At 38.1% G+C, this 18,997-nt stretch overlaps 2 protein-coding genes across 5 annotated transcripts; one reads left to right on the top strand and one right to left on the bottom strand.

Annotated features, from left to right (window-relative positions):
- Positions 1 to 1,554: 1,554 nt before the first annotated feature.
- LOC113694111 (protein trichome birefringence-like 35) lies at positions 1,555 to 4,997 on the top strand. Of its 3 annotated transcripts, XM_027212961.2 has the most exons (7): positions 1,555 to 2,025; positions 2,264 to 2,335; positions 2,419 to 2,503; positions 2,758 to 2,929; positions 3,108 to 3,304; positions 3,441 to 3,593; positions 4,550 to 4,997. In XM_027212961.2, exons 1-7 carry the CDS (start codon positions 1,782 to 1,784, stop codon positions 4,878 to 4,880), a joined length of 1,254 nt encoding a protein of 417 aa, XP_027068762.1. In that variant the 5' UTR covers positions 1,555 to 1,781; the 3' UTR covers positions 4,881 to 4,997. The 3 variants fall into 3 exon arrangements, with proteins under 3 accessions (XP_027068762.1, XP_027068761.1, XP_027068763.1); XM_027212960.2 differs by having other exon boundaries at positions 1,561 to 2,025; positions 2,236 to 2,503; XM_027212962.2 differs by lacking the exon at positions 2,264 to 2,335 and having other exon boundaries at positions 1,563 to 2,025.
- Positions 4,998 to 10,897: 5,900 nt separating this feature from the next.
- Positions 10,898 to 18,055, bottom strand: LOC113691880 (protein BREAST CANCER SUSCEPTIBILITY 2 homolog B). Of its 2 annotated transcripts, XM_027210207.2 has the most exons (20): positions 17,431 to 18,055; positions 17,191 to 17,343; positions 15,559 to 16,638; positions 15,349 to 15,473; positions 15,102 to 15,256; positions 14,613 to 14,735; positions 14,313 to 14,510; positions 14,155 to 14,236; positions 14,012 to 14,062; positions 13,842 to 13,917; positions 13,580 to 13,691; positions 13,434 to 13,505; positions 12,850 to 13,048; positions 12,548 to 12,730; positions 12,277 to 12,419; positions 12,145 to 12,207; positions 11,841 to 12,051; positions 11,309 to 11,479; positions 11,148 to 11,223; positions 10,898 to 11,071 (listed from the first exon to the last, which is right to left on the bottom strand). In XM_027210207.2, exons 1-19 carry the CDS (start codon positions 17,768 to 17,770, stop codon positions 11,167 to 11,169), a joined length of 3,594 nt encoding a protein of 1,197 aa, XP_027066008.1. In that variant the 5' UTR covers positions 17,771 to 18,055; the 3' UTR covers positions 10,898 to 11,071; positions 11,148 to 11,166. The 2 variants fall into 2 exon arrangements, with proteins under 2 accessions (XP_027066008.1, XP_027066007.1); XM_027210206.2 differs by having other exon boundaries at positions 10,898 to 11,223.
- Between the last annotated feature and the right edge of the window lie 942 nt (positions 18,056 to 18,997).

Genomic DNA, 18,997 nt, shown 5'->3' with positions numbered 1-18,997 from the left:
ATGATTGTTGAGATAATAACTAAATTAATTAATTTTAATTAAAATTAAATAATGTAAACATCCAATTAATTCCTTAACGGATGAGAAAGGTTTCAGGAAATTGGAAAGCTTGGATGTTAGTATAATAAATGATTAAAATAACTTTTATGTAATTCTATCAAAATACAGGCTTTATTCAGTTGTACTTGACACCAAGCATTATAACATACCAAACCTATCCCTAACCTTAAATGTCTGAAAGGTTATATAAGTAATTATAGTGAAATTAAAGCTATAATGACTTGTACTCAATGTTCCAATTACTCTTCAAACACTCTCACATTCCCAAAATAGTCTCACCCCTGCGGTTGAAATCTAATCTTAAACTCGTTCTTATATAGTACAAGGATTTATAAGTTTTAGAAATATTGAAATTAAGTTATTGGTTATATTCGGCTAATCATACAAAATGTTCCAAAAATATTAAACTTGTAATCAAATATACACCTAATAATTACATATAAAAATTTAAATTCATGACTAAAATATGTCCATTTTTCCAAAATTACTTGAAAAACAAAATAAAAACAAATTAATATAAGTTGAAATCACTGATGCTAAACTGATAAAATGATAGAGATAAAACATCTTGATTTAGAGATCATTCAAGAAAATGAGTGATTTTAGTATTTACACTAAGCGGATGCGTTTTTATACTCTTACTAATAAATGAAAGTGTTGTAATTTATGTAATTCAAATTAAGTTTGGAAAAAAAAAAAAGAAAGAAAAGTTTGAAAATCAAGTCAATCAGTCGAATTGGATCACTGATTTAGTCAATTTTTTTACGATTTTGACTGATTTTTGACAAAAGCGATTTTGTTACAAACCAACTGTGGAAGAAAGATCGATTCACAATCAGACCGGTCGAATTGGACGATTCGGTTTGGATCTAACAACACTGGTTTTTTGGGTTTAGGAAACCTATTGCTTGATTTAGAAAATGCTTTCCTCCATCTCCATGGCTCCACGTATCCAGACATAGAGACTAATTAGTATTGAGGAAATGCTTGTGATATTCATGTCTTGATGTACTTCACCTGCGGCGTGTGGTTTAGGAACAAGATTAGTCATTGCTTTGGTCAATGAGCCAGCAATGTGAGATAAAAAGATTAATTTTAGGAGTTCATTAATCATTATCCGACTGCTTAATCGTTTACCGTGACGTTGACACTCAATCTCCTGCCAAGTCAAAATATATATATAAAAAAAAAAATCTCCTGCCAAGTCAAACTACTACCACTCGTATTCAATTTTCGTTTTAGGCCCACGTGGATGATAAAATTAAAACATAAGCGGGGCTTTTAAGACTAAATTAACATTAAAGTTTGACCACTGTCACCTGCACAATTAACAAACAAAAAGGTTAAGATTGGAGAATAAGCTTCGGAGAATGTCACCCGAAAAGGCATTGGTTAGACTACCATTCACTAATGCTACTTATTATGATTATAATCACAGTTGAGCTGAAGAATCGAATCGATCTTTGGCTTCGTGCAGTAAATTTCACATGTGGAAGATTGACACCCGCCCATCCAAACAGTTGAACTTACTTTCATCTAATCAAATCACTCTCCTCAATCGATAATAATAGCAGTAATAATCATAATGTCTCCAGTGCCAACTATCCCCGTCCATGGGAGGCCGATGTCGGCCGAGGGCGATCTTCATTTTCAGAGGAGTCGAGCACCCAAAGCAGTAGCACGCTCCCTTGCCCCTTTCTCTCTCCACTCCCCTCTCTAACATGATGCAGAAATGCCACAGGAAAAAGGGCCTTTTTCCTCTTATGGCACTCGTACTGTTTGTCTTCATAATCTTCTCAATATTGTACAAGGAAATTACTACCATTCAACGAATCCGTCAGAGCCAACCTCAGAATGAGGGTAATGATGACCAGCCCCAGTCCTCCGACTTCCAACTCCAACAAGAATTTCTTCCCAGACCCACGGTTTTACTGAATCGATCCCTCTCAAGCAGAGCTCCTCCTGGTGGGTCTTTTTCTCTTTCCGACATCTTTCAAGATCTAAACTTAGTCCTCTCCTTTTCGGCATACATTCTTTTTTTGCTTCTTCTTTTTATTGTATGGATTAGTTAGATAAGGGTTCAGCCGTGGGTTTTTATGAATCTTGTCTGCTAGTGTCGTTTAGTACATTCAATCCTATTTGTTTTTGTCGTGTACTTTCGTGGGGAACTTTCAGTGCCTCTGGATAAATCTAGTGCATGCAGTTCGACTGTGGAGTACAGTGGCAGAAGAGTTTTGCCACCGGAGCCGGGTGGCTGGAGGGGGCAACCGCAAGGGTGCGACTTCTTTTCTGGTGAATGGGTCTTTGATAACGCTTCTCGTCCACTGTATAATGAGTCAGATTGTCCGTATATGTCAGATCAATTAGCCTGTCACAAGCACGGTAGACCTGATGTTGATTACCAGTATTGGAGATGGCAGCCCCTTAATTGCAATTTGAAGAGGTAAAATGTTGAACATGATCCTTCCTCCCCCCGCCCCCCAAACACACGCACCCACCCCACATTTTAAGTGGTTGGTATTAAATTTGTGTATCTATAGTGCCTGCAATTGGTGGAGTGGACAGATAAGCATGGAGTATTCGTTTGGGTTTTGCTGTTCAATTTTGTCCAGTGCAAAATAATGTGTGCAACAACTTCATCGTATTTCTATATGCATATATTCATAGCATCTGGCTTGTTAAATTGGTATGCTCTAGGTGGAATGTGACTGAGATGTGGGAGAAGTTGAGGGGTAAGAGACTGATGTTCGTGGGGGACTCCTTGACTAGAGGGCAATGGATATCAATGGTGTGCTTGTTGCAGTCCATAATTCCAGCCGATAAAAAGTCAATGACACCCCAAGCCCAACTTACAACTTTTACAGCCCAGGTGAGCTGAAATCCTAATTACTTAACTTGGAACTAACCTGTTCTTACATTCCGATTTTACTTTTTCTCTAATTCTATGGTTAAGAGCTTTGCTTTCTGTTGGTAAACCTTTGACTTTCAGTAGCGATAGCTAGATGAAGGTATCTGTTTGATAAAATGACATATCCTGACAAGTGCAGGACTACAACGCTACTGTTGAATTTCTTTGGGCACCGCTTCTTGTTGAATCTAATTCAGACGATCCTGTTGATCATAGATTGCCTGAAAGAATTCTCCGTCCAGATTCAATTCTTAGGCATGCATCACAATGGAAGGATGCTGACATTTTAGTCTTCAATTCTTATTTGTGGTGGAGACAGGGCCCTGTGAAGCTCTTGTAAGTAGAATATTTCGTCCAGGAAACATGCACAAATCTCAATATTTGAGATAAAAATCTTGTATATTCTCATGTGCCAAATCGACATAAATATGCCTTGCCTGCAACTGCTTTCTAAAAGTCGTTAATTTTGTAGATGGAGTAATGAAGATAGTGGTGTTTGTGAAGAAATTGACGGGTTGGGAGGCATGGAGTTGGCAATGGAGGCCTGGGCAGATTGGATGGCTTCTGATTTTGACGCCCTCAACAAGCAGGCCTTTTTTGTTACCATGTCTCCTACACATTTCTTGTAAGTGCTGGGCTTCAATTAATAGTCTTTCAATTCTTCCCTCACTAATGATTTGTTGGATAAGAAATGATGGTGGAAAATTTGTTAGACTTCTTATGTAAATTGGTTTACACATTTGCATGGTAGATGATACAGTGAAGGATCCAAAATCTCCTAGCAATAATTATCTTTTTATATCAGCAAAAAAGTGACCTGGATGTAACTATGGAAGTTTAGTTCAATTCTTAATTCCCAAGTGTTGTTATTATGATTTGATCAGTTGTATGGTCCTTTTTTTGGTACACTGAGCTGTGGATAATGGCAATCAAAAGTTTCCTGGATCAGGGCCTACTTGTGCACTGCAAATGAGCATATGGGGATTTGGAGTCGTTAACCATGTAGCCCGCTTTTTCATAGTACTCTTCCTTGTAAAACAAGATTGAATCTTTCTGTTTCCTACATGTTTCTTCGTTAATTATCACCCGTTTGCCATATATCTTCGGTTTTTCTTTTCTCTTTGGGTGGAATCCGTAGCTCTGACATGTTTAGCTACTATATTGTTTTTTCCTTGTCCTTTAGCAGGATTTTAGGATGTGATTTTCTGGGTCATCTATTTCATCGAATGCATGCATGCTGATATTTGCAGGCCATAGTCCTTGTATCCAAAACTGCCTAGATTTGTTTTGAGTTGCATAAGCAGTTTGTTAAGGATTCTTCATTATACAGGAATTATGTGGTGTGCCGAAGCAAAAGATCATGTTCTTCCCTTTGGTTCGTTTCATATCATCACCAGTTTCAACTTCTTTTCATTGTTGATTAGATCGCAGATGATCACCGAATTGTTAAGGGATTGTCTTTATGTGTTAGCCACTTTGAAGTTTGACCTGTGTACCCCTTCTCTCTCTCTCTCTCACTCGGAAATTACACCAAAACAAAGAGAAAAAAATTTTCAGTTGTTTGCTTTTCTAAATTATCAGGAAAGAAGAATGGGAGCCGGGAAGTGAAGGAAACTGTTACAATGAGAGACAGCCAATTTCGAGTGAAAGGTACCTGGGAAACGGTATTCACTTGCCCACCATGCAAATAGCGGAGAAGGTATTAAGGCGGTTGAGCTCAAAGGTTTCTGTGCTCAACATCACGCGGCTCTCAGATTATAGGAAAGACGGCCACCCAACCATTTATCGGAAATTCTGGGAGATGCTGAGCCCTGAGACGCTGTCGAAACCGGCGAGTTATTCCGATTGTATACATTGGTGCCTGCCGGGTGTGCCTGATGTCTGGAATGAGTTGCTGTTTCAATATCTGTAGAAGGTCCCATGCACCTGTGCTTTGCACTTACCACATATCCCAGAGAAAGCTTGTTCATAATAGTTACGCTGTTTTTATGGTTCCCAACATTCAATTATTGAAGGTAATCCTTGAAAATGGCAGGCCAAACCGAGTTAGCAACTGGTTCCATATACCAGTGGTTGGACCATGAAACTTGCGCGGCTATGGCTAGAAATTGCGACTCGAAATTAAGTACCGACTGACTAGAGCCACGAATGCATGCACATAGACGATACCCTTCTCCCGGTCCTTAAATCTGCAAAAGATGGCGTCAGTTTTACCAATACTGGCACTTCTAAACTATTTGGTGTTGTTCCAGCGTCTAGCCTGTTTAACGAGTTTTTTTTTTTTTTTTTTTTTTCCTTTCTTTCTTTACTTTCAATTACTTGTCAAGTAAAAGTTCATCATAGGGACCTTTTAATGAGTTTTTTTTTTTTTTCCCTTTTATCCTCTCCACGTCCTTCTTATCCCTGACTGACCTTACAGCGTGAAGAATTTTAAGAGTTATCACATTACCTTTTAAAACTTTGACATGTGGTCCAAGAGAATTACAACTTGCTTTTAAGAGAAATAAAGTACAGGCCTACTATATAGGCAGATGACACCATCAACAACATATGATAAAGTAGTTCTAGTGAACGCGAAGCATGGTTACGTACGCGGGAGTGTTTGTGGGCGTCAGCGATGCATGTAAATTGCGCAACGGATCATCAACTTAATCTCTGTTTGAATGGTGAAGATGACGAAGAGGACAGAGGTTGTTTGGGTTTTAGGATTTTTTTCGTTGATAAATTGTGATTTTGGTTAAGGAGTTTTAATTTTTCTTGGTTTTGGTTATATTGGTTAAAGAGATTTAGTTTCTTTGCCCGATTAATCGATTAATTAACTTAATATGGTTCGAGTTGGGTTGTTTGAGGGTTTGATTTATTAAAGGACACTTAGCGAGATTCTAAGGAGTGAAACAGGATGTGAGACAGGGTGTGATACAGAAGATCCGTTTCGATTTAAATACATGAATGTAGGCGACACCTCAATATTGACTTGGGACGTCATCAAGAAAATTTTGAAAAGCTATTAGATTACGAGTGTTGCTTAACAATGCAAGCGAATATCGAAAGGTTGCTTCAAGAAACACTAGGGCAGTGAGATACTTCTCTTATCTTATCAAAATACGCTTAGTTGCGTAGTCTTATTTTATATGGTAAATCATTATAAAAATTATGTCCTCTTACGTTTATTTTTTAAGGACCAAACATCGGATATGCAATTCAGTCTTGCTTATTTCTTCTACCTCCTCCCTTGCTTTTGCCAAGGCTGTGGAGTAGCCCACATGTTTGAAATGGTAGAAGAGTAGAGAAATGCTAACAGGCATATTGCTAGCAATTTAACCTACGTTCGCTGTTTGCTTATATCAACTCCCTTTAAGCACAACTCTACCTTTTAATCTTCTCTATATATTTTTATAGCATAATCTGCATAAATGAAAATTAATTTTAGCAGTATATCATTAACATCCCAATCACGTGGAAACATGTATCTTATATCTTACCATGTAACAATAGACAATTCCTATTTGATCTCGATCTACCAATGTCTTGGATTAGCGTTATTTGTGTTTATTCCACCATGAAAACTTCAACACATCCAGCTCGCATTTCTTGTTCATGTGCAGTGAAGGGTTAGCCCCGAATTTCCACGAGTAAATGTTACTCCTATATGGTATGTAACTATTTTTGGACAGCTAAGGAAGGAAGCTTGTGCACAAAATTTTGCAATTTGTGGCTATATTTCCTGTATGTGGAATTAGAATAACTATCCTTCTTCTATGTGCATTAAACTGGTAGCTCACTATTTCTTTTAGATTTTTGGAACTTACACATCATTGACATTGAGGTTAGATAAAATGAACCAAGTATGAATTGGGCGTTTTGGTTATAATCTTACTTGTACAACATTGTGTTAGTAAGAATTTATACTGGACCTAGAGACTACTTGATTTTGTAACTAACAAACCTGTGTCTATACCCTATCCTTAAATTGATGATCGTGCGCGAGTGGGAGTGAGAGTGAGAGTGCCAGATCGGTATGAATTCCTTCGTATATACCGAAAGGCACCAAATTTCTTTGGCGACATTCTCCAGCAAATGACGAGGCAATAGCTTCCTTGCAAGTACAGTAGCCTGCTGCTTCCAATTTATGAGGCATGCCAACAGCACAGGAATCCATCTTAATCAAGCTTGGCTCTTCCACCATGGATGTCTAACATAATCGAAAAACTGAAAGTATCAAAGATGTCTCCGAGTTGCAAATTCCAAATTCAACCCAACTTAGCTCAACATCTTGTTTTCGCCAATACATCATGAATAAGTAGTATAAGAAATAGTGGTAATCATGCATGAAATACAGCACCAACATGACAAGGAGTGGTAGATCAAGAATAAGAAGGAAATTACCTTTCTGTAAACTGTTCCATCGTCTTCAACATGCCAGCCGGCTTCCTCACAGAGAGCTTTCAGCAAATCATTGGAGTCAGCGTTCTTGGGAAGCTGATAGTTGCCATGAGCCCGAAGTCCAGCAAAGATTTTGTGGGCCACACCACGACGGTTGCGCTCCCTTTGCTTATTATTCAGGCGCTCTCTGTCGGAAGGGTAGCGATACTTGGTGACTGTACCACCGTTTCTGGTGGTCCTGCGAACCACCCAAGGCCCTTTGCTGCTCTTTATGCATCCCCTAGGAGTAAGACCAGCATTTTTAGTGACTTCTGCCATGACTTGTTCTGTTCCACTACTCTTCAATGTCTCTGGGCCTCTCTTTCCACTTTGTGCACTGTTCTATTTCTGATAGGGCGTTAATATATACGAAGACAATATGCGCATAAAGGAGAGAGAGATATATTGCACCATAATGTTCCATCTTTCAAACATACGGTATGTGTGGTCTGCTCTCTACTTTTTAGATATGTCTGTGCTTTTGGAGGAGAAAAAAATAACCAGAAAGACTTTTCTGAGCTTGTCTTGGTGCCATGCTTCTATGATCGTACTGTTTGCATTTGGGGTTGGTGGAGTTCACGAAAAAGCTTATTGAATACGGAATTCTGTACGTAGAATGTCGGCCATCCTGCTGATTCCTGCGTGCAAAACCATTTGAGCAGTAGCTAAGAGGTGGCAGAGACCAGACTGCAAAGTCGACGGCATGGCGTGCTTGGCCGTTGATTACCATTTTCCAAACATTGCCGAATTGAGTATTATCACTCCTAATTGATACGATCACCGGAGACACGCATAACAGACCTTGCTATTCTTCAAAAAGTGATTCCCTCCAAGTACGAAACATCTGCCAGCAGAAGATCTCCATGCAGAGGAAGCAAACTTATCTTTTCAGCAGCGCAAATATTCTACAATTCTATCTGTCTAGTATTCAGAGATCAAGAGGCCCGTCCGGCTGAGACTCTGGATTTTGGACCAATGCCTCAATATACGATTTGTCTTCAACGAAATACAATGGTGATTGGGATTATTATTTTCTCCTTAAGTTCGCGTTAGGTCAAACCCGTGTTTTGAAATCCGAGCTGTTCCACCAGTCGAATCATGAACCGGGATGCTAGTTCAATTCACCTGTGAACTCATAAAGTTGTTTAAACCGGTCAAATCTGATCAAGTACTTACTAGTCAAACTAATCAAAATAAATGAAAATTAAGAGATATCTAAATCGGCTCAAACTAATTTTAATTTCTATTAAATTTCAATATCATGAAGGTTAATTAATAAATAAAAGAATAATAAAAAGAAAAACTTTTGAATCAAGTTAAACTGATTGAATCAGTTTTTAACTGTGAATTGAAATCTCATCCGGTTTACTTAACAATTTGGATTTAAAAATATTGGGTCAAAAGCAAATACCCCAACAGTAAAGCAAATACTCTTTCTGCCGTGCTCTACTTTTTTTGTTTTGTCGACAAAATAATTTTCCAATTCTACTCCTATTTCTAATATATATATATATATATATATATATATATATATATATATTTTATAGACACGATAGCTTTTCTAGTCTATTTCTATTTCTAATTTAGACGGAGGGATGGCCCAAATGGACCCCTAATTTACCAAAACAGTCCAACTTTTATTGGGGAAATTGTGATGTGTGGAGGCTAAACACAACTGCTCTGGAGCACCGTGCACCTTAGGTATCAACGGACGTGCTCCCTTCTCTCTCTGCTTGCTAGAAGAAAAGACCGATTAGGACGTGTTTTGTGCCTCGTATCTTTATCAAAATTTTAGAGTAAGTAATTCATCAATCACTGTTCATCATCTCTCCCTTATAAACACATTCATCCACCTTCATCTAGAAGGTATCTCATTCAAACTCTAAAACTCCTAATATGTTATACCAAGACTAATTTGATTGTCAAAATTGTATTGGGAGATTTTGCACGTCAACGGATCGGGGCGCATTGAGTCCCAGCACGTACATGCAGGGAGTTCAACTTTGGTTTCAAGCAATGTTTTCAGAACCGGATCAGATCGGTCAGTTTGACCGATTGGATCGCAAATCGGACATGTTATCAATCCGGTCTAGTGCTAAAGCTGCAAGTTAATGAAAAATCATTGAAAATCGGGCAAGTCGTATGAACCATTAAAAATCGTTTGAACCGTAAATCGACGGTTTTTAACAAAACTCAAAACAATAACAAGAATGAAGTTCCTAGGATTCAAACCCAAGTCTCCACAGTCACAACAAAGACTTGTTACCACTAGACTACATTCATGAGACAAGTTTTTTTTTTGTGTAGAATGCTACTTATCGTAAGTTAAAAACTAAAAACTAAAATCTAATTAAACAAAAGAAAACCCTAGCACTAAGACACGGCAGATACCAGACAGCACCTTTTGGCTTTTACTTCACTTATCCTCGGTTCTCTATTTCTGCTTCTTCTCTTTTTTTTTTTTCATTTTTTTCTTTGTAACCTTTCCACCTCCGAATCAAATACCCTTTGACAAAATCTTTCTCAAGCCTTCCCCATGATTATCAAGCTATTATCTTAGATGATTTATAAGCAAGTTGGACACTGCAACTTTCATAAGAGTTTTTTCATCTTGATGAGTTTAATTTTTTCCTTTTCAAGATTTTTGTTTTCTATTTCTATTTGCAAATGATTCAGTACAAATATTTGAAAATTTTAATCAAAAGAAAATTTTCAACTAGTCCATGACAGAGATGTCGTTTGTCTTGTAATAATTGTATTATCCACTACTATAATTTTACAAATTTTTGGAGTTTCATGTATAACTTTTAAGAAATTTATTATTATCTTAACTTAAATTTAATTTTAAGTTATGTTGGTCAATGTATTTTAGGGACTTATGTTATCAATAACCATGTTAGACTGTGCATCAACTGTCAAATTGAAATGTAAATTGAATACCTATGAAGTACTTAACATTGAAGTTGGAAAAAAAAAAAAAAAGAGAGAATCGATAAACTGATCGATCAAACTGGTTGGACCAATCGAACCACAAATTGACCCACTCTTCGATTCACTGGCCAGTTCGAGTTTAAAAACATGATTTCAAGTGAAAATTATGCAAGGAGTTGACCATCTGCCTTGCAACAAATCGTGCTCGTTTGACATACGCGTGACGTAAAAATTATCCTTATTAGTTAGACATTATTAAAGGGATCAATTCATTCAAATTGTTAAAAAAGTTCTGACTCAGTTGGCTGGTATTTGTCTTTGAATTTGCAACAATAATTTCGGATTAACAATCATCCAAAAAAAAAAGCACTAAGAGGTTGCCGATTTAATTTAAAAAATAATTGTGGAAAGAAATAAAAGCAGCAATCCATACACTATACGCCGAAGATCTTCGCCTGTTGAAACCAAGGACGCTTATTGGTGGGCCCTTCGACCCGGGAGGAGAGGTTGGAATTTCAATTAGGCTCCAAATCTGTTCACAAAACAACTGACAAAGGTCCGCATAATCGAAAACCATTTGGAACCCCAGCCCATTCTGTAGGTGCCGGTCACACTGAGAATGGAAGGCTGAACAGATCCTGCGACGGGGTACAGGGAACGCTGAACGGGTCGCGGCCTCCTTTTAGCTCCCAAAAGTTAACCGGTCTGGGTCGGGCATGCAGCTTTACACCTCGAAAGATGATTATAGTCCTGAAACATGTGAACATGAATCGCACAAGCTTTATTATTGTTCCATGATAAGCAACCAAACAGCGGAGGCGTATACCACCGTATCTTTCAAAACTTTAGGCTGCAGAGTTGCTGACAATAGACACAACTCTCTTTCTAAGAGTCTCAATAGCCTGTAGGCAAAGCAACAAATTTGCAGAAAGTTAACTTCCAGAACCCCAGTTTGGATAACTCAACGACGTCAGACAATTCACATACCAAGCTGGAGTTGTTCGCCCACTTTTGTGTAGAAGCAGCTGCCTCTTTTAAGTGAGAGAAGTAACAACGGTCATCAAATGTCAAAGAATAGGTTGAGTTTTCTGTTGCTTCAGCAACCCAGACATTGTTCACCTGATCTTTGGCTCTCTTGATGAGATTACAGAAACCAACCTGTAAAAGACATAAATTTGTTTGTTTCCTTATTACATCTGAAAACCAAGAGCCAGCGTTTCGAGATTTAGTAAAATCTTAAAGAATTCTTTGATATCTATAGGTAAAATCTTAAAGAATTCTTTGAAATCTATAGGCATGCATAATGTGCAGTCAGACGTCCCGTTTTGCGCAGATCACGTTTATTTTCAATGTTCATATTGCTTTTCCCTTTATTCTGGTAAATCATCTAGTTTGCTGCTAGTGGAATTAATAAATACGATATCATACAGAAAAAAAGTCATCTAAGTTACTGAATATAGACCTTGGACTATTGGAGTATTAAGTTCTAAGATTATCCTAAAACCCACTTAGAACTCACCGTGGAACCTGCTAAATTATAATTTACTGGTGCAAGCATATCACCGTCACTAAATGGTGAACAGAAGCCAATTGCCAGCAGCGATTCCAAAGGTTCCCTTGAATGTAATCCATGTATGGATCCATCCGTCACAAACACCCACTGTTTCTTGTGGCGATCAGTTGTATATGCATCTCCCACATAAACAACACATGCAGCGATATCGAATTCACTGTGTAAGCCAAACAACACAAACAGGTAAGCATGGAACAGGCTCATTCAGAGAAAGAGCACAAACTCCAAGAAGTTGGAATTCCGAGGTTACCTGGATAGAGAAACTTCACCCAAATTTGACAATAAAATTGACTTGCGAGGAGTGAAGAACGGCCTGATGATAACTCCCATCAGTATAATAAACATACTTTTGAAAATAAAAAGGAAACCTATCAGGACTTACTTAAAATGCTCAATTGCTGAAGGCGACAAAGATAGCCATTTGGTACTTGGTCCATTGGTTTGCAAATAAAGAGTACTTGAATCAGAGGTTGATGGTGTAAGGCAAGACACAGCATAAACCCTGCCCTCAACTAACTCTGATTGCTGTCACAGTAACAATCATTTAAATTAAGGTTGTTAAAGAGGAGCACAACCGGGACTGGCATAGGGGCCTATTAAAGAAGCAGGTTCCAATAATGAAACACAGAAAAATGTTCACAGGCACACTTAACCTGTTTCTCTGTTGGGTTCCAGATTGTAATCAAGCCCGTATGTGGGAAACATTTTTGTGGAGAATCTTTGCTTGTCAAGCCAACAACTTTGACCCTCATGAATGGAGTGACTTCTCTGCCACCTAAACCAGCAGCCTTCAAAGCCGTCTCAAGAGATTTCTGCATATCTGAGTGCCTTAGCATCTAATATCAGATGGAGAAAAGTCATTATCAACCATTAGTAGAATTAGGGGATTACAAGCCAAACATTGCCCAAAGTTTGCTTGATAAGAAGCAAATGAAATCAGTTCTTGAAAATGTACCTCCAATTTTGCTTGATAAGATGCAAATGAAGTTAGTTGTTCTGAAGTCATCTCAGCCATTATGACTTCTGGTTCAGCAGCTTTCTCAAGCATCTTCATGATTTTAGCCCCTTCTTCACTGTCATTATCATCTAGAGTATGGAATGTTTCGTTTTCCCCTTGGAATTTGGATAATACATCCTCTACCACAACAGATCGCCTAGAATTGAGATCATGAAGGTTACAATCTTTATCATGAAGGTCTTTATCAACAGATCGCCTAGATTCTATTTAGGGTCCAAAATATTAGCATCACCATTGGCAACATAATTTTCAATGCTGGAAATATTTATGAAGTAATATCTGCAAATACCAGTCTAGCGAGATAGAGAGAGGGGGGTAGAAGGCTTGAGAAGCAAAAACAAAAGATATATAGAGGAAGAATCTATTCCAGTCACAGATGCATAACGATACAAAGACAATAAAGGAAGAACCTATTGCAGTTATAGATGCATGACAATAGAATGAATATCCTCAAAAGGCAACCAATGGCAAAAACTCTGTAGTAAATTGGAATTGCCTGAAGTAACTCAAACAGTTGTTACCTTTTGTTATATGAATGCAACATCTTAGTGTACATCCTCTCAGATCTCACTATGAATCCACCATCACTTAACCTGAAAGAGAAAGATTGCCTTCATTCTCATATCTGAGGATGAGTATCAAATGCCACTGATCTAATACAAGTTACCTTTCCCAGTACACTACAGGGTATATTCTTAAAATTCCCACCAATGTGCTAGGAACAACTCCTCCAGTACTCTTGATGGACCTAAATGCTAGTGGTAGACCATCAACCTTACCTAGGAATAGATATCAAGGTTAGAGAGAAGAAAACCACAACCAGAGAGCAACGAAATAAAGCTGCACCAAAGTAATCTTAGCCAGTGAAGTTCATGTTATTAGTCAGCTCTACGCCAATAAAAGTTCATGTTAATATTCAAAATCCTTACAGAAACCCAGTCGATCAGCCCAATGAGTTCTATATGTCCCATTCATATGCAATAGTAAAGTGCTTGTCCTTGGTGCCTGAAATCGAAATTCATACAAAAACAAAAGGCCCTAAGTAGCACAAATAGTTCAAAAACCAACCATGAAAGAAATGAATTCAACATGCAAGTACCTCAAGTGGCGAAACTGGCCCAGCCCACCCACATAATCCAGCTCCCCAGATCTTCAAATAGAAAAGAAATGGTAAGCATTACATAAATTGTAACTAAAACCCTATAACAAAAAGGAGAAACTGAAACCACAGGAACAAATTACAGTAAGTTTTTGCCCTATGAACAGTTTCCCAGCTGCCAGTTTCTTTGATAGACGTACATCCAGTAGAGCAATGATAGAATACCTGTCAAAGGGGTAAGTTTTAGACAAACATGGACATTAAATTTGTAAACACTACTGTTAACTAAGAATTTCCTAACCATCCATCTGTTAGTTCAATTTTTGCAGCTGCACCACTTTCAACCTCTCTTGATGCAATAGGTTGACAGCCAACCTCTGTGCCACAAACTGAAAGGACAGATGAAATGCACAATACCATCCTTGAAGATGGTGGTGCATCTCCTTCTAAAATTCTCTTGACAGCAGATCGATGCCCATGATTTACTTCCTTGTCATATCTGACCAGAAAATTTAGAAATTTTTCTGTAAAGTTCTGGAAATTAGTAGGAGAAAAAAAAAGATAAGGAAAAACTTCCCTTGACCATGGGAAGTTTGAATACCTGTACTTCAATTCTTCAAGTACATTAGAAACTGATAACAGTTTTCCAGAAAATTTGGCAGGATAACATCTCTCATAAGATGCAAGTTTCCAAACTATCCACTTATAGTGATTTATAACCCACCTGGATAGACAAAAACCAAATTATGATATCACCAGCAGGAGCATCATACAAATTAAAAAAGAAACAAAAAACGGCTCTAGAAAATATAGTACGGAAAATACCTATGGGCCTCCATTTGTTACAAAAGTCATAATATATAAAGGATAACCATCAAGAACAAAGAAAAAAGAGATTAGGCTTGCCCACGTGCATCCCTAGCAGAGAGTAATTAAGAAATACCAAGAAATAACCAAAATTGTATAAAGAAAGTACTGTATCACTCTAGGTCCTTCATGTAGTTATGAATGTACATCTGATCCATGTAAAGCCTAGAAAATGTACAATTTCTGAATAATCAATTTGATTGAAGTTGAAAAAAGTAGTTACTCTTTCGACACATGATACGGAGAAACTTCAGGTTGAACCAGCATATGGTAAAATTCTTCTGCTCCAATGCAACCTGAACCAAAATCATCAGGAAACGTATAATATTCAGCAACACCTGGATTCATCCTCCTTATCTCATCTGACAAGTTCTCTATCTGAATACATAGAGCATCGATGTAAGTATCAACCGCTCAAAGAAAAAGGGATGGTAAATTAAGAAACAAACAAGTATTCTACACTGCTACACCTTGCTTCGGCCAAATGGGGGCTCCGTAAAATATTCCTTCACATACAACCGAGAAACTTGAAACGGCAATCGAGTAGAAACCCGTCCCTCATAAGAGATTTCATTAGTTGTTAAAGATGGCATCCCTAGTTAAAAGATATGCCTTAGATTTGCTCATAAGATTGTCTCAAGAAGAATGAAGAAGGTTATCCACAAGATCTGATTATTTACCATTAGGACTTGACGTCTTATTTCTACAAAATGGGGTGATAAATTTAGAACTTCGAGGCCTTTTGAATGGAGATACAGTGCTTCTCCCTAGTCTTCTCTTCTCAGCAGAATTCCACTTGACATCTGTGGAATTCGCACCAATGCTGTTTGAGATATCCACCAGAGGCCCACTTGATGGCCTTTCTAATGAATCCATGGTTGCCACTTGAGTTTTCTTCCTTAAATGATTTTCATAGCTAGGTAGACTATTGCAGGGACTACTTAAATTATGTTTTGCCTCCGCATCGAACTTCTTGATCAAGTTACTCCCTTGACCAATAATGCGTGGTCTAACTGAAGATTCTCTTTGACATGAATTTGATCTGAATGGAGAAGTGAAATTCTTTGACAAATGATTGCTGTTTGCTGTCTCTTGATATGGAAATGGAGTATTAGGGTCATTTTCTTTGCTTGGTTTTGTATTCTTGGATTCTGTGTCTCTGGAAAATGGATATTCATGATCTGTTGCATTGCCTTCATCTGAGTAGGCTCCCGCCTCCTGATCTCCAAGCAGGCTAAGTGCACGTTTCAGGGCATCATTTGAAACAGATATTGATCTCCCACCAGCAGTTTGAAACTTGACTGGAGGTGGTTTTGGAGCACTCTGCAGAAAATCCGGAATAACATACTTCGATTGACAACTTGCAGAATTAATTTTACCATCTAGGGGAGATATTGGGAGTATTATATCACCATTAAGCAGTGTGTTATTAACACCTGCTTCCCCTTCAAAAAGAAATGAACTTCTCAAACCACTAGGCTGATATGAGGTTGACAGCTGTCCTTCCTGCTCAAGGTCTTCAAAATTCTTGCAATCACCATGTTCTTCTGGGCCCAACAAAACCTTGGCTCTTAAAAGACCGGCAGAAGATAAGCTGACCGCCTTACCTGAGGCTGTCTGGAAGAAGGAATTTGATGTATCAGTCATTTGCTCCAAGCTAGTCCTCAAAGCAGATTTTGGTACATTAATTGCTTTCCTTGGGCCGGTCCATGAAATGGTATTTGAAAAACCAAATTCATTATCTCCTCTAATCTGCTGGCCTGCTCATATGTTTACAAGAGGAACCTTTAAGTTATCAACTTATCAGAAATACTCAGTACATAGTATAAACTCACAGAAACTTTAGTTGGTTCTTACATCCGTCCCCATTTTTTAGTATTGAAAAATGTGATTTTAACCTACTATTTGCAACATAATGATGGGTTCAATGTTATTAAAAGAAAAAGGCAACACATAATTTGCTTTGGAAGTTATAGGCTGTAACTTCAATCTAAGTCACCAATTTATGAAGCACAGATAAACCCAAGGACATGCATTAGGTTATATAGGATGAACTGTATCACAAAATTGGGCCTATAAAACTTGATGCAGGTGGGATTCAAGTATGTCCAGCTCTTAATTTCAATGAGAACCACCATAACATATGTTTAAATCAAATCCACCACATTGCATGGCTTTTTTTCAATTTATAAGCAGTCGGCCAGCTCACACGGACTGAAGTTTTACACAGTTCGTGGTTTAGAAGATTCACATAATATAATAATTAGTTAAAAGCTGGTCTTTTATGTGGCAACGTTTATTGGAACTTCAACCTGTCCGAATGACCTCGTCTCCCCCATCGCTGAGAATTTCAAAAGCTCTTGATATCGAGGACTGCTTCACCCCCACCGACTCTCCCAGTCCAGTCCGAAAACTTGAAGCACTATCCAAATTGCCATGGCGAACATCCCTCAACCTCGAACATCCTGCACGGTAGTAATTCGAAGTTTCAGCTTTTGCTAAGCAACTCTGACAACATTACAGACAATACAACGGAGTTGAAAATTTGGAACCTGTCTGCGTGACCGCGTCTCCTTCATCACCGAGAATCGCTAAGGCTCTTGAAATCGAAGACTGCTTCACAGCCACCGATTTCCCCAATCCGCTCCTAAAACTAGGAGTGTTGTCCGAATTTCCATCCCGAACTTCAGTGAACCTTGAATATCCAGTAAACAGTAGTTCATTTGCAGTACCTTGGAGCAAGAGATCGGCCATCGAAGGAAGGCGGTGAGATTGAGGAGGCGGATATTCGAGGGCACGATTTGATTCTGCCTCTTGGTTGGAGAGGTGTTGATCGGAGATTTCCCATCGGACATTATCACCGGCGTCGGAGAACAACTGCCACGTTGACATTTATTAGAGATTTTCCGTGTACGAATTTGGCGAGGTTTGGTTAATCGAGATGAATTGGATGGAAAATGGGGGCAAATAATTATATTAAAGTAAGATTGGGGAAGGGAATGGGGATGGTGATTTTATGGAAAAAGCGGGAATTTTTGAATCGAGAAATGGCGCCACAACATCATCTCCATCTATAAGACTCCAGTCCAGATCCGATGATTCATGGGCTCAAATGCCTCTGGCTTTACAGGTTTTTTATTTGCTTCTCGTCAGGATAAAGCCCAGACGGGCCCTGGCTCTGCATCAAGAAGTTTATATAGCCCGCCTTCGCCGCATGTCAATGCCGTGTAAGTACGTGAATAACCATCCAATCAAACGCTCCAATTATTCTTTTTTCTTTTCAATCCTTTCTTGTCGGAGACCTCTCATGATGAATTTGTGATATAAATATCTACCATGGTTTGGAAAAAAAAAAAAAAGTAACCATGAATCTTCTAACGATATAAATAGCTGAAGCCTGATAGTACTGCTATTAAGTGACATATAGCAAGTACATCATACTGATACTATACGTGATATAATAAGTTCTTAACCAAGTGTAACACGTATTGTACATCATACTATACGTCACGTAATAGCAGTACTATTAGGTATCAACTAGTAGATCTGATTGGTAAATATGTTTTTGATCAAGTTTGTCTGTTGCAAAATTTTTAACAATCATAGCTATGTTAATCTAAAAAAAATTCTTAAAATTTTTAAACTATGCACTTTAAAATATCTAAAAATTTATATATTTTAAAATTTTTTTATAACTTTTACAGTAATCTATAATAAAATTTTAAATAAATATCAAAAAAACTTCATTTGTCAAATGGGGCCACTGTTTGTTTTGTTGATAGGGAAAGCCCTACGCGGCACATGCTTGTGGAGCAATTATCAGTCAGTTCATAATTTTTTTTTTTTTTTTTTGGGGGGGGTTTTGTCTTGGCTCTTGAACTTGTATGTAAAGGTCAATACCATTCAATGAGACATGAAATGTCCAAGACACGATTCAAGAAATCCTCTCCCCCAAAGTGGCAAACTTTGACCGTTCGATCGAGCTAATGATGCGATAGGAAGACAATTGAAATACTAATAATTAAAGAATTTGCACGTCTAGCTAAAAATTACTCGGCTCATTTGGCGCAAAACTGGGGCAATCTCTCTTCTTTTTCATATTTCTCAACCGTCCACCAA

This window comes from Coffea arabica, chromosome 6c, assembly GCF_036785885.1.
Source record: "Coffea arabica cultivar ET-39 chromosome 6c, Coffea Arabica ET-39 HiFi, whole genome shotgun sequence".
Taxonomy (NCBI): domain Eukaryota; kingdom Viridiplantae; phylum Streptophyta; class Magnoliopsida; order Gentianales; family Rubiaceae; genus Coffea; species Coffea arabica.
The sequence above is the reverse complement of the archived record's forward strand: the minus strand, read 5'-3'. Positions and strand labels throughout refer to the sequence as shown.